At 39.7% G+C, this 15,333-nt stretch overlaps 1 protein-coding gene across 1 annotated transcript; it reads left to right on the top strand.

Annotated features, from left to right (window-relative positions):
• The first annotated feature begins 750 nt into the window (after positions 1–750).
• On the top strand, positions 751–13,258 carry LOC139733490 (small ribosomal subunit protein uS9-like). Its single transcript, XM_071644301.1, has 6 exons — positions 751–770; positions 913–970; positions 6,992–7,093; positions 8,128–8,224; positions 11,772–11,819; positions 12,973–13,258. The coding sequence occupies exons 2-6, from the start codon at positions 917–919 to the stop codon at positions 13,116–13,118; spliced, it is 447 nt and encodes a 148-aa protein (XP_071500402.1). The 5' UTR covers positions 751–770; positions 913–916; the 3' UTR covers positions 13,119–13,258.
• The last annotated feature ends 2,075 nt before the right edge of the window (positions 13,259–15,333 follow it).

Below are 15,333 nucleotides of genomic sequence, written 5' to 3'. Positions count from 1 at the left end.
CCCAGTCTGTCCATGGCGGAGGAAAGTTATTTTGGGAGAGTGTTGGTCTTTCTCTCCCCCCCCCCCCCCCCCCCACAATCATCATTTCATTTTCGCATATTGTATGTATATATTGTACATAGTTTTTCAGGCTGAATTTTCCAGTCTTGTGTATCTGGTGGTTTTTTTTTTTTGTATCTGTAAAGAGGAGTTTCTGCAATTTACAAGCTTTGCTTCTCAGCAGGACTCCTATATCTTTTCCACCTCATGTATATGTTAACTCTTTTTAGCTATCTGTCATGTTTGTGTAATCATTGATTTCTTGTCTTCACCCAATATTACAATTTCTGTAATTTGTTTTCTTGGTGGAATTGAACTAATAAAATTGAATTGAAAAAATTGAAAAATTAAATTGTTGTATCCTATCAAACTCCTACGGTATCCCACGTTGAGTCTGCGGAGCGGGTTGACAACCACAGAATAAGAATCAGCGTGTAGTCTGCTAGTACCTGAGCATCTGCGACGACAGCACCATTTGATTGATATATTTTGCTTATTTTGCGTAATGAAGGGTTACAGACCATTGAATACAAGTTATTGTGCTACCATATTACGACGATGTACCCTTAAATGGCTCATTATGACTAAAATGTGCAATAATTGACCAAAATGCATACTAACTAAAATGTATTGTGGCACAATCAGAATCTACAATCCAGTGCGTGTAACGTGCGTGACCTCACTATGTGAAACCCGTTCAACTTCCTTTTCGAGGTCGACCATAGTGCAAGGTAAACGAATATGAGGGAACGTATGTGACATGATGACTAAAAATGAGCATATTAACACATTTTTCTCTATTGAAATTAAATTACATGGTTGTGAAGGTTTTAATTGTGTACACCTCAATTTGTCATTTTGTTTTTATTTCAGAAAAATGGCAGAAAAAGAGAGAACGCCACTTCAGTCCGTGCAAGTGTTCGGAAGGAAGGTACTCATTTCACTTCTTTTAATAGCCCCACGTGTATGATTTGATGTAGGCAAGATTACAAAAGAGAGCTCCGCACCGCTCGCTCGCGGCTCGCTCGAGCTCGAGCTCCGCGCTCTCGCAGCTCAGCAGGGCACTTGCCCCTGTCTTATGAAAACTTGTGATAGAATTGAAGTCAATCAATCACAAATCTCTTGAAAGCTGCAATCAATCGCAACCTGTGATTGATTGATTGCATTTCTGCGTCTTGATTAATACCTTTTCTTTTTGTAATCTAAGAATAAGATGGATTTGCATTCATTGAGATTGATTTGAATCAATCACAAGTCTTAAAGGGAACGTAAACCCAAAGAGCAATGTGGATTGAGTGAAAGCAGTAATATTAGTAGAACACATCAGTGAAAGTTTGAGGAAAATTGGGCAATCGATGCAAAAGTTATGAATTTTTAAAGTTTTGGCGTTGGAACTGCTGGGTAAGGAGACTACTAGAGGTTATGACGTATGAGTGGACTACAATATAAAGAAAATATAAAGGGAATTCAATAAAAATTCATTTTTCATGAAAATTACATACTCCATCAACTTGATACTGACATATGTTAGGGGTAGCACTTATTCCCCCTGCTTTCTAAGAGCGGCTAGTCAAGTACTCTTTCATTTTGCTAGAAAAGTGAATTTTTGTGGAATTCCTTTTATATTTTCTTTATATTATTGTCCACTCATACGTCATAACCTCTAGTAGTCTCCTCATCCAGCGGTTCCAGCACCAAAACTTTAGAAATTCATAACTATTGCATCGATTGTCCGATTTTCCTCAAACTTTCACTGATGTGTTCTACTAATGTTACTGCTTTTACTCGATCCACATTGCTCTTTGGGTTTATGTTCCCTTTAATTTAACTTAGTCTAGACCCTAATCAATGTTATACCTATTAATGGCCCGAATTCACGAAAGTGGTACAAATGAAACCATCATGGTTAAACCATGGACAAAAATCATGGAGCGCCAAGTGTCGCATGTCGCATGGAATATTTCGTTGCAAAATCATGAAAATTGGCCATTTCGTTGACAAAATGACCGTTTCACTGTTTCACTTACGAAATGTTCATTTATTATTAGTTACAAAATGTCATTTCGTTACAAAATAATCATCTAGACCTAATCGACGAAATGACTGATTCTGTAACGAAATATTCCATGCGACACTTGGCGCTCCATGGTTTTTGTCCATGGTAAACCATGGTTTCGTTTCAGTCCGGGAAACCCGCTCATGAGGACCGCTCCCGTGTACGAGGACTGCCCCGCCTCATGAGGACCGCCCCCCCGCCTCATGAGGACCGCCCCCATGCCTCATGAGGCCCGCCCCCATGCCTCATGAGGCCCGAGGGGAACGCCTCATGAGGCCCCCCTATTCATTTCTATTCATCTCACATCTGACGTATAAATTGTCGCAACTTTGCACGGTGATTTTTTGTTTCATACACACACATGTCCACTATCCATGATGACAAGAAGAAAAAATCCTATCTGTTTTTTTTTTCAAAAATCGAGTTTTAATCAACCGATGCAGAGCGCCCATTAAAACACGTGTTTTTGTTACACACACATGTCCACTATCCATGATGAAAAGAAGAAAAAATCCTATCTGTTTTTTTTTTCAAAAATCGAGTTTTAATCAACCGATGCAGAGCGCCCATTAAAACACGTGTGTTTTAATGGGCGCTCTGCATCGGTTGATTATAACTCGATTTTTGAAAAAAAAAACAGATAGGATTTTTTCTTCTTTTCATCATGGATAGTGGACATGTGTGTGTAACAAAAAATCACCGTGCAAAGTTGCGACAATTTATACGTCAGATGTGAGATGAATAGAAATGAATAGGGGGGCCTCATGAGGCGTTCCCCCCGGGCCTCATGAGGCATGGGGGCGGTCCTCATGAGTAGGGGGGGCGGTCCTCATGAGGCGGGGCAGTCCTCGTACGCGGGAGCGGTCCTCATGAGCGGGTTTCGCGGACTGCGTTTGTACCAGTGCAGTACTGTAAAAGTGGATATTTTCGCGTGACTATAAATTTTTCGCGATTGGCCGGGTCGGAAGAGTTTCGCGTGTTTTTAATTCCGCGGAATCAAGACATCACGCACAGGCACATATGGCAAGCAAAAATATCCGCGTGCTTTTATTTTCGCGCTAGTTTCTGGTTGTGCGAAATGCGGGAAAATTTGAACACCGCGAAAATTTCCACTTTTACAGTACCACCTTCGTGAATTCAGGCCTAACCATGGACTACTAGTAATGCACTTGTCAATGTAATGACTCACCCCACTACCCCCGGACATGGGTGCGTCATTTCCTCGTTTGGTCCGTCAAATTTGTGACCCAGGTGTTCGTCATTTTACCAGCTTTGTCCGTCAAATTGTTGACCGAGGGGTGCGTCAAAATCCCATCAATGTCGGTCAAAATTTTGACCGAGGGGTGCGTCATGGTACGTCACTTGGCTATGGAAAATAACACGCATTATTTTGAACCATGGAGTGCGTCATGGTACGTTACTTGGCTATGGAAAACTGCACGCATTTTTGCACGCTACCGGTCCCGGATACACGTACCGCGAGTGAAATTACAGTGAGCGCTTTCCCGCGGCAAGTGAAAATCAAAGTCGGGAAGCGTTTTGGAATAAGAGGAAAAAATGCTTGCCAGAATCTGGCAAGCAAAGAATTTAAAAGCCACCCTTTCCCCTTACATTTTCCCTCCAACAAACCCATGAAATCATGCATGCTCAATCTCAAACCAGGGACTGTTCAGCGATGTAACAACTTAGTTCAATCTTTCCTGTCGAAACGGCAGCAGAACTGCCTGCCGCATGCTATTTTCTGCTCGATCGCGTGATAGCCCGACCAGCTGGCCAGACGCGCGCGCGCGCGACGCTGTTAGCTGTGCGAATAAGATCTCTACGTACCGCGACTAGGCTGTAGTTACGCAGTACTCGAGCGGGAATATGAATGCCGTGGCGTGGTGTGTACTTAGCTGCGCTGCAGCAGTATGCATCCACCGCACTAGCAATGGCCGCGCACACGCAGCGCATTCTGCACACATGGGAACATGTGATTGTCATGTATGGATTGCATGCACAGCATACATACTACTGTTCGGAATATCGTAGCAGCAGCGTGATGTACGGTGAATGACAATACGGTTGAAAGGGGACAACTTTGCACAACAGGGAATGACACTAGAACCAGACAGGGAATTGCCTTTCGAACACTTTTAATTCGGTCTTCGGTACCCAAACGTCAACGTAAGTCCTCCGTTGACTGTCGCCATCTTTCGATCCCTTTTCCGCCCTCTCTCGGCGAATCTGTTACAACCGTTTACACATTACAATGTTCCCTTACACTCCCCCTCCTCAAATTACCCTATGGGAATTTTAACATTCATGTAACACCATGAGCAAAGAGGAGAACGTCTTCTAAACAAAGTCTATACACTAAGAACAGAATAGAACAACCTCATAGACATGCAACACTACAAAGTAAGCCAAAAACACAAGCCGAAATCACTGTGACGAGAGAATGATACAAAAATTTACATAGCGGCATACTATGTGTGTCTGAAAATTAACAGTACCTTGCGACTATAATGTACCCTGGTACTTCTGCACTACCGCAAAACATTGACTTCTGTACAGTTTATGCACCTGTATCGTTTGGTAGCTTCTTTTTTTTTTTTTTTTTTTTTTTTTTTTTTTTTAAATGTGTGTTGATATTGTACTGAACTACAACTCTGTGTACACACACCATGTACATGTATCAGAATCCTAAACCCTAAAAGGCAACATGTGCCAAACCATGAATCAACATAAGTGTGTACACGCCAGGAACAGCCACCAACCACAAATCATTGGTATTAACTAACCCCCAAAACAAATGAAATCTAGGCCAACTAGAAGTTTAAATACCAAGTATAACCAACCAACTCCACTTCAGACTGACATTTATAAATAACTAATAATTTTTCCTTTAGTTAATTTACAATTTAGTCAGCACACACAAAATCCTATCTGTCTTATGCTTTTAATAATATCTCAACAGCTACCGTCAATATTATTTGTATTTATGAACACTTCATGTTTCAATGAGCAATACAACTGCACTCATCTGGATGCGCACATCTCCTATGTACGCATACGATCCATGCGACAAGATCGCTATCCGTTAATGCAGCGTCGTATTGAACGTGCACACACCGGCGCGGCGGCATACAATACTCAAGTGATACGGTGTAACGAAGTACATACACCTACGGTACATTCAATTCTACAGTCTCGGAACTGACTCACCACAAACAGGCTAAAACCCTTAGAATTCTACATTCCCATAGAACAAAGATCCTGCCGACTACGCCACTGAAAGGGGACAACTTTGCACAACAGGGAATGACACTAGAACCAGACAGGGAATTGCCTTTCGAACACTTTTAATTCGGTCTTCGGTACCCAAACGTCAACGTAAGTCCTCCGTTGACTGTCGCCATCTTTCGATCCCTTTTCCGCCCTCTCTCGGCGAATCTGTTACAACCGTTTACACATTACAATGTTCCCTTACACGGTGCTTACATGGTAAGGGAAACTTGCCGAAACTTTTACAAATTATGTGTACGAACCAAAAGAAAATGAAATTGCTTGAATAAAACGTATGCAAAAATCGTTTCAGTATTTACGGGGGTGCGTCAAATGTACCAAGGATGTCCGTCACAAAAGTGACCGAGGTGTGCGTCACTTTCAACGTGTTGTCCGTCAAAAAAGTGACTGTGGTGTTCGTCACTTGCAGCGTTATGTCCGTCAAAAAAGTGACTGTGGTGTCCGTCAAAAACCCCGTGTGGTCAGTCAAAAAATGACCATGACGCACCCATGTCCGGGGGTAGTGAGGTGCGTCATTACATTGACAAGTGCATAAAACTTAAAGACGGGGCCCTGTTCTCGTCGACAAAACAAAGGCCACATGTTATGGCACTATAGATTTTCTAGTAGTATTGCTGGCTCGCGCTTGTTTAGACCCTGAAGCGCAACATGTGTAGCCCTTCTACTGTGTCTTGTAAAATACATGAAAATTTGATAAATTGTTGCCTATCACTTCGTATGAAAGTGGATGTTGTGTTCTAAACTTCTCTAACGACCGTTAGACATTCTCTCGGGTCGGGCCAACAAATTGTACTTCCAGTCTACTTCTATTGATACTAGTCTAGTGTTAGTGCAGTGTAAAAATTTAACAGTGTGTCTTCATAAAATCTGCTTTTTTAAGTTTTTATAACTTCAACACATATTGATGGATTTTTTTTTTTTTTTTTAAACAATCAAATTGTGAACTGAATGAAAGATTCGTTTTTCGGTTAGACCTAGTACTATTGTAGATGGGGTTTTACGGCCGTATACGGGTCTGTGACATGACATGACTTTTGTCCTGGTTGTGGTTGGTATGTTCATCGGTCTGACATGAAAATAAAGAACCAGAGGCAGTCCAATAGACTCTTGTAGCTCTCCCACGTTTAAAACAAAATAAAAATGAAGGGAACCCTGCATGGTTCCTTTTTATTGCATTGCTTCTACTTCTGTCTCTGGGTGTATGTTTGTATCAAAGCATTCAAGACAAATGCTTTCAGCAGAAAAAAAAACCAAAGAAAGTCTTTCCCAGAAATGTTTGTATTCTCATCATGCTTGATCATGCCAGGACCAGGTTTAAGTAGCATATTTTGTTTTTTTAATAATTGATGAAATTTCAGAAGTTAGATATTAAATGCATGCATATGGACAACTCACGATGTTCCCGAAAGAATGACGCAAACGCTGGCAAGGCCCATGGCCCATGAGTAAAATGTGCCCATTGAGTGCTGTCAATGTTCTTCGGGCGCACCTACAATTGTGTGAGTTTGCGTTCTTCCAGGCATACAGCGGACTGTTCTTGGTGAGCAAAACCTGCAGTACCAGCACATATCTGAACTCTTGAGTCTTGCATTTGATCTTTTCACCCAGAAAACTGCTACTGCTGTGGCTCACTGCAAGCAGGGCAATGGACTTCTCAAGGTCAACGGCCATCCCCTGGACCTAGTGGAGCCTCAAGCACTTCAGTACAAGGTAGGTCAAAGGTCATAATCAGCATGATATGATTTACAAATGTATGTTCTCATGTCAGACTTGCGTAATTAACATATATCTGTATGAATGTTGATTTTGCAAAGGGCAATTTGTATGGAAACTTGTAAACAATCCTTAACTGGACACCTTTTCTCCTACTCTGAGACTAGTTGAATTCCTGTTTCTAAAGTTGAAGCATAGGTTATTGATTTGTTGTTTTCATTGAGTTCTGTACTGTGCTTGCAAAGGTCCATTCTCTAAAAGCCTGGCCAAATCAAAATTACATGGGTCTATCTCATCTGTATTCAGGTGAGTTTTTTTTCCCCTTTTTTCTTCATAGTCTCAGTTTGACAAGTTTTGAACTGCTTTACTGGGAACTTTTCAAACACAGTGTGTAACCTCAACCCTTTGACTCAGCCCTCCATAGATGCAGAGCTACCAAGTCTCACGCATTCTGCGTGAGACTCGAGCATTTAGGGTCCGTCTCACGATCTCACGCATGGCACCCATTTTTCTCACGCATTGGGTGAAATCTGCAACTTGGGCCTATTAACAATGAGCATAGCTCAAAGGATTTAAGTGATAGTTGCAATTGAAGGTATATTTCCCTTATGTCTTTCAAAATAAGTAAAGAATAGTCACTTAAGTTGCTCCTGATCGCACCATTAAGAGCTAAAAATCTAAAAAGCTCCGTACTAACCCCTCCCACACTCTAGCTCGCGAGCACATGCGCGCGCCGAGACGTTGAGTCGTGAAAATCTCACTCATAAAAATTTTTCGAACTTGGCATCCCTGTAGATGGTTGGCCCTAAAGAAAGGACTGAAATTAAGCACCCTGTGAAATTGAACATGTAGAATTAAATTATTTTGTGTTCAAGTTTTGAAATTAGGAAAAATTTGTATTTGATCATAAATATTGTATGTTATATTTCCTATGTTCAATCATACCTAATGATACTCTTAAAATGCATTACATTTGTATGCATGCACATCTATACGCTGATGGCTTCTATCAACTTGACTTCTCTGTGTAGCTGATGGAACCAGTGCTGCTCCTTGGCAAGGAACGTTTTGCTGGTGTCGACATCCGTGTGCGAGTCAAGGGAGGAGGACGTGTTGCTCAGATCTATGGTGAGTGGAGCGCTCTCGTTGTCTGACCTAGCCTCTACTAAAAATGAGGAATGTTCGCATGCATTTATAATTTCAAAGATTTCACAAGACCCAAGATTTGCAAAATTAGAATGCACATAATTTTTTTTTTCTACACTATATGCACTGAATGCTGTCCATTCCAATTTATGACCATTCCATGCCATGAAAATATTTTGCTGTACAGTATTTTGTTCTTGATATTCACAGCAAAAGATGTCTTCTGACCAGTCACATTTGACCCCCCCCCCCCTTACACTGTACATTCAAAGATCAAGCAGTGTCTACACTGCAGAAACCAGAAGGGATAATTGTTCAAACCCACCATGTTGCACGCGCATAATATTTCTACGCGAAGGCATAATTTGTCTCGCAAGTTTTTACAAGTTAAGTATTCTTTCTCTTCATACAGGGATATAGAAGGAAAGCCATCATAAGGATTTTTATTCAAGAATATTGAAACCAGTGTGAACACAGGCTATACTGTATTTGCATTCATCAGAGTTAAAATGATTCCAAGTTGTAACAGCTTTAGGTGTTGGAGCTGATTGGTTGTACCTCTGCTTCAATAACTGCTATTATTCTAGGTTGCAAATTTTGTGTTTTTTTGTCATCAGATGAGTCACATTTTACATCAGTCTTACAAGTTTGCATGTGGTCAATTCCATTGTGACTTATGGGACAAAGTGACAATTTTCGGCAATTTCAAACCAGTATTTTGAGAAAAAAATTGCATCAAATGCATTTTTCTCAGTTCATGGTTAGATCCATCATATCACAGTTTATGAAAACACCATACTTAGTTTGAAAAGTATCATTGCACTACGTACAGCAACGAAAAATTGCTGTCGTGACTTATGGGACATTTGAGGGCCACCGTTTTTCACATGGGAAAGTAAGTTCTGAAATATTCTTACACACAGAGTCTCTGGAAAGATATTTTCTTTCCTGAATGTAGCAAAGGGTTGGTGCTTACCTTGAGCCAAGTGGTATGAATATCTACTCATTGGTAAAGTAGCAGGATAGGGAAAACCAGCGTGACTGATGGGACACAAAAACGTGACTTATGGGACGCTATCAACTACCACATTTTGAGATTGAGGGAATAATATTTACTGATGCCGGAACAAGTTCTAGAACATCATAACACCAATCTATGACCAAAGAACATTCAGAAAATAAGCCATCTGAGAATTACACAAGCTGTATTATGGTCATAATAGTGTATCAGAAATGATACATAAATTCTGCAAAAATTGGCAATTTTCAAGAAAAATGAAGGTTTTGCGGACATAACTCCACTCCACGTTCACCGATGTTCACAAATGAGGTATCAAAATATCCGTTGTGAAAGGCTGCTTTGAGTAAACAATACCAGATCATCTGATTAAGCTTCATTAATCATCTATACTCAATAGTTTGATTTTCATAAAATGCAACCTTTCCATGGAATTGACCATGTGACAATAATCTTCTTTGATGTGGCAAACCTGAATCAAAGGAGTATTGACATCACACTTGTTGTGATATTTCACAGGAAGGTGTAACATTTTTCACAGTAGCCCAGTATGATACGAGAGTTGTGTACTGTACCTTTGCTTTGAAATTTTAAATGACGAAAACAATGATTAGTAGTTTTAGAATGTGCTTTTGAAAAAAGGGTCAATTCTATTCAGACAGGATATTCTGTAGATTTAAATCTGAATTCCTTTTTATCAACCCGTCTGAAGTCTTAACATATCTTGCTATTTCCATATATCAAAATAATCTGAAAATATTTATTTCCTATACCTAGTTTAAAGAAAAAAAAAATCCAAACCCCTCAGAATTATCCCTGTCTCATGTAGAAGGGCTTTAATTTTTATTTATTGTAATATACAGTTTAAATACAGCTGCACTGGATTTCAAAAGTAGGGCCAATATTGGCTCCAAACAAATCTGTTTAGTGTGAATATATACAGTATGTCTAGCAGCATTTTCCGGATCTCCTACATTGTAGCACACTATGCAGCAGTGAGAACTTTGTATACAGTGCACTCCCGTTACAACGAACACGGTTATAACGAAATTTCGTTATAACGAAGTAAAACTTCTGGTCCCAAAATTGACACCATTAAAGTCTATGGTACAAAATTTGTTTATAACGAACACGGTTATAGCGAAATTTCCGTTATAACGAAGTCTTTTCCGAGCGCCACTGACAAAGAAAAACAAAAGAAATGTGCTCCGTTATAACGAAATGTGAACAGCTTTCGAAAATACGTAGCGGAACAAGCATTTATAGCGTCTCTACACGGGCGAACGCTTCACATCACTGTGTGTTCTCTCCTTGTGTCAAGCACAGTTTCTGAGGGGAACTTGCGTATAATATTGTAATACAATAATCCCATCCCATTTCACATAGCTTTCCAGTGTATGATGAGTATTCAGCAAGCAGAATGTGATGTATATCCGTGGTTTCCTTGTTTTCGTTATATATTGTATTTGTTTGGTTATAACGAAATTTCGTTATAACGAAAGAAAACTGCCGGTCCCGAGCATTTCGTTATAACGGGAGTGCACTGTACAATGGGAACTCCCTATGTCCGGATTTCATAAAGATTTTTAAGTGCACTCCCATTATAACAAACACTGTTATAACGAAATTCTGGCTACACCAAAGTAGAAATTCAGACGGCAACATCATCTGTTCTATATTTGTAATCGTTTGATTGTTTGGTTAAAACGAAAGAAAAGTGATGGTCCCAAGGACTTGGTCATAACGGGAGTCCGCTGTATCTTGGGATTTTTGTTTTTAATTGCCACTTTGGGAGTGATTTTATGAAGGGTGATTCAAGGGGTCGCACTTAACTTTTTTTTTAACTAGCCAGGCGGACTACTTAGAATCAATTTTGACACTGAAGCAATATTTTGGTTATCCAGACGGACTAGTAACTTCAGAATTTTATGATTTTTGGCTAGTCCGACGTGATTTTGGGTGGCCAATGGCCAGCGGACCATCGCCAATTTCGAACCCTGGTACATTCAGAAAGCAGAACGACTGTCAATCTGTAGCATACCATACCTCAATTTGAAATGAATATATAGTCAGTGTTTTTAACCATTTGTATGTTCTGAGTGTTAATAAGCACAGGGAAACACAATAGCATTGTACACATTGTCTAAGTCCCTGGCACAAAAAGGGTTAACAGGGCTCAACACTAACGGTGGCCCGGTGACCCAGGGCCACCAAAAATGAAAGTCGGGCCACCAAATTTCAGAAAAGGGCAAATCTTTTGAAAAGTGTGTCAGTAAATTCGTAACTTTTTGCGCCGGAAATGCATAAATACATGCAGTGAGTGTGCGACTTATTAAAAACAAAATGGGCTTTTATCAATGTTTTTTTTTTTTTTTCGGGCCACCAAATTTTTCTCTCGGGCCACCAAAAATTTGAAATTGATGATTTTGGTGGCCCCATCGGGCCACCGAAAAATAAAGTTAGTGTCGAGCCCTGGTTAATCTTGATTTTTCTCTTCCTTCCTGTTTGTAGCCATCAGGCAAGCCATCTCCAAGTCTCTTGTGGCATACTACCAGAAATGTGAGTCATGTGCAACTTCTCAGATTTACTCTATTATTTATTTGACATCAAGTTGATTATGCCTCATGGGGAATGGGAGTTTGTGTATTCTGGTGATTGTAAGTACTGAGATTAGAATGTGACAGAACTGTTAATGTTGAATGGTTGCTGCACTGGGAGTGTTGTTCTGCTTTGATTAGGTATTGTTTTTGAGCATGGAATTTGTGAAAAGCTACATGTATAAAATAAATCAAAGATTCTTTTGAGATTTGTAAATCTTTGTCTGTAGTGCAAATGAGAAAAGAAGAGATGTGAAAAAGGTAGCATGTTCCTGTAGTAATGTTCCTGCAGTACATTGATAATTGCAGGAATTTCATACAAATTGTCATAATGCATGTATTTGTGTTTGCAAGTCACAGAATAGTTTCGTGTATGCTATTACTGATACAATTGTACATGGGGAATAAGACTTTGCAACCTTAGAGTTGTAGAATTTTCCTCCCTTAGTTTCCATTATTGCTTTGTGAAATAAAGCATCTTTATAGATGAATAGTTTACTATTCTGATTACTTCCCTTCGTTTGAGGACATGATCACATCACTGACAGTGTTCCATGTTGTTTGAGCAATGCAAAACTACCCATGGTTTTGGTCTCTGGCGTGCATGCTCCTCATGGCCAAAAACAGTGTGCCGTACTTGAATATAAATAATGCAAGCATGCAACAGGAAAAAAAAAAATGTGTTGTGTGAGTCAACAGCATGAAATTGATGTAATCAAGAGGCAAACTTCTTGAAGAGTCAGCTGTGCCTGGCCACACTACACAAAACTTTGTGTAGTCTTGCAGGAAGTGAGGGAACTTCCCAAGTGCATACATGAAGTTTCGCCGGAAGTTTCGGTGGTAAGTTTTTGAGAAATTTGCGGTCAGACTGTCCAAACATTACAAAGCAAAATATCAGGAAGTGAAACTACGCATTGTTTGCAGTAAAGTCTGTCTTGTGGTGTTCAATGACACATTTTTAGCAAATGTGCCAGCATTACGGAGCTTGTTTTTTTCTTCTACATAGAAGACAGTAAAAGGAAATTTTGACAGGTTTATACGGTGGAAAACCTCCCTTGGGTATCATTATCTTTTTTGATCACTAATTGCTACCATTTCTGTTGTCTTCCATTCAGACGTTGACGAGGCTTCAAAGAAAGAGATCAAGGACATCCTCATCCAGTACGACCGATCTCTCCTGGTCGCCGACCCCAGGCGCTGCGAGCCCAAGAAATTCGGTGGTCCGGGACCCCGTGCCCGCTACCAGAAGTCCTACCGTTAGGTCTGGATGGATGGGAGTGTGGGAGTGTGGTGTCTTCGTTGGGTTATCTGGTTGGGGGGCATTGCATCTCATTTTTCCTCTGGACTGTGAAGGTTTTGGTCGCCCAGTGACATTGTAATTATGGAATAAACATGCCATGAAAACACAATGCCTTCATGAGTGATGCTTCTTTTGTACAGAGTCAATGATTTGGTTGTGGGTCCACAAAGTGTGTGGCTGTGATTTGAGTTACAAGTAAAATCACTTCATGAAAAGCTACATTCGGATATCACAGTTTGACATTAGCAGTGGCCCGGGGCCCCTCAAAATTGATGTCGGGCCACCAAATTTCCAAAAAGGCTACATTTTGGTGGCCCGATACGGCACTTATGTTCAATGGGGATCGTTATATTTCCTTTTATTTCAGGCCATTACATGTCTTTTTCAGGCCACCAAAATTTAAGATTTAAAGATGTTCGTGGCTCAGATAGGCCTCCGGAGAAGAAAAGGTTAGTGTTGAGCCCTGGATATACATTGTATCCTATCATAAACCAACATGACTGGATTGAGAGTAAATGTGGCAGCTTGACTGAATCGTGTCTTATTTAGGTACACTTCAATGCTGTGGATTTTTTTTCTTCCATTTGGACTGTAAGCTGTTGATGTCATGCTTGGTGAAGGAAGGTGTGAATTGGATGTTGATGTGATCCAAGTTCCTGTCAGTCTTTGAAATTTGTTTGCAGCCCTTCATTTGAGGATCCTTTTCAAATTTAGTGAGAGAAATGCAGTCAGGTTTGTGTCACAAAGAATTTAAATCGATATTAAAAGTTAAGATCAACTGAATTGGATGTTGATGTGATCCAAGTTCCTGTCAGTCTTTGAAATTTGTTTGCAGCCCTTCATTTGAGGATCCTTTTCAAATTTAGTGAGAGAAATGCAGTCAGGTTTGTGTCACAAAGAATTTAAATCGATATTAAAAGTTAAGATCAACTGAATTGGATGTTGATGTGATCCAAGTTCCTGTCAGTCTTTGAAATTTGTTTGCAGCCCTTCATTTGAGGATCCTTTTCAAATTTAGTGAGAGAAATGCAGTCAGGTTTGTGTCACAAAGAATTTAAATCGATAGTAAAAGTTAAGATCAACTTAAAATTTATGCCATACTTTGTATGTCATTAGTGGTACTCTAATCATAATCTTGTCAAAGGAAATGATAATTTTCTTCTTTTTTTAGCCTTTCATGTAGCTATTAATAGACAAAGTAAAATACACTGTTAACTGACGTAAATTTTTCTGTAAATTTTGATAATCTGAAGTGGATTCCGATTGGCTGATAAAACTGAACAGGAAACCAATGGCATACCATAATTGAGTTAAACTAACTTCTAAGATTGACTTAAATTCTTTGCGAAATTCCCCCAGGTCGGCTGCTAGACACTCCAATGTTCTTACAGACCCCCTGTACATGACTAAATTTTGGACATTATCTACTGCACTGAATTACAACTACATGTCTACTCTAGTACAAATGTACGAAAATAACATTCTGGCAAGATATCAAAATACCTGTTTGTACAGAGACCTACTCATCTCAAAAATTTAACAAGCAAAATCGCTAATATTGACTTGGTGGGGGAAAAAAAAAGAAATCATCCTGCTTTTTCACTTTTTTTGCAGTTAGCTTTGACATTACTCATTTCAAGCAGACATAGAATCAATGCAAGTTCGACCATCTCCAACAAATTGATCAACAAGCAATATACAGTACATGTACAAGGACATTGCTACAGGTGTACTGCCATTGTTAATAAAGTAGGACACAATGACATGTACACTACAAGTACATGTACTACTTGCAATTGCAGTTTGGTGTGATGACTATTGTTTCCTAAAATGGGGCTCATTAATCACCTTGACAGATTGTGTACGTATGTACATGTTAATTTTAAATGTTGGATTGATTACAGAATTCGAGAAGGAAAAACAAGGAAAAGAGAACTTGCCTCTGTTTTTGTCATGAAATTGGATGAAACTGCACATAACTGTCACGTGTGAAACAGTAATGTGAGTGTTACTGTTTGATACTGGAGCAAGTACTGTTTTTTGGGTGTACAGTAATATTTATACGGTGACCATAAAATACAGCATAGATATAGAATCTAGCTTTCATGACCATCAACTAGCAGAATTGTTTTTTTTCCCCCAAACTAAACTGCCTCTCTCTCTTTTTTTTTCTCTC

Source organism: Diadema antillarum, unplaced genomic scaffold (genome assembly GCF_040938485.1).
Source record: "Diadema antillarum isolate AM-2024a unplaced genomic scaffold, OU_Dant_1.0 seq00000481_RagTag, whole genome shotgun sequence".
NCBI lineage: Eukaryota > Metazoa > Echinodermata > Echinoidea > Diadematoida > Diadematidae > Diadema > Diadema antillarum.
The sequence above is the reverse complement of the archived record's forward strand: the minus strand, read 5'-3'. Positions and strand labels throughout refer to the sequence as shown.

What these genes read in the sequence shown, in the direction of transcription:
- LOC139733490 (XM_071644301.1), top strand. Translation starts at nt 917, where the DNA reads ATGGCAGAAAAAGAGAGAACGCCACTTCAGTCCGTGCAAGTGTTCGGA. An exon ending in TGCAAGTGTTCGGAAGGAAG is followed by an intron (nt 971 to 6,991) that starts GTACTCATTTCA and finishes CTTTTCACCCAG; the next exon opens with AAAACTGCTACTGCTGTGGC. An exon ending in ACGTGTTGCTCAGATCTATG is followed by an intron (nt 8,225 to 11,771) that starts GTGAGTGGAGCG and finishes TCCTGTTTGTAG; the next exon opens with CCATCAGGCAAGCCATCTCC.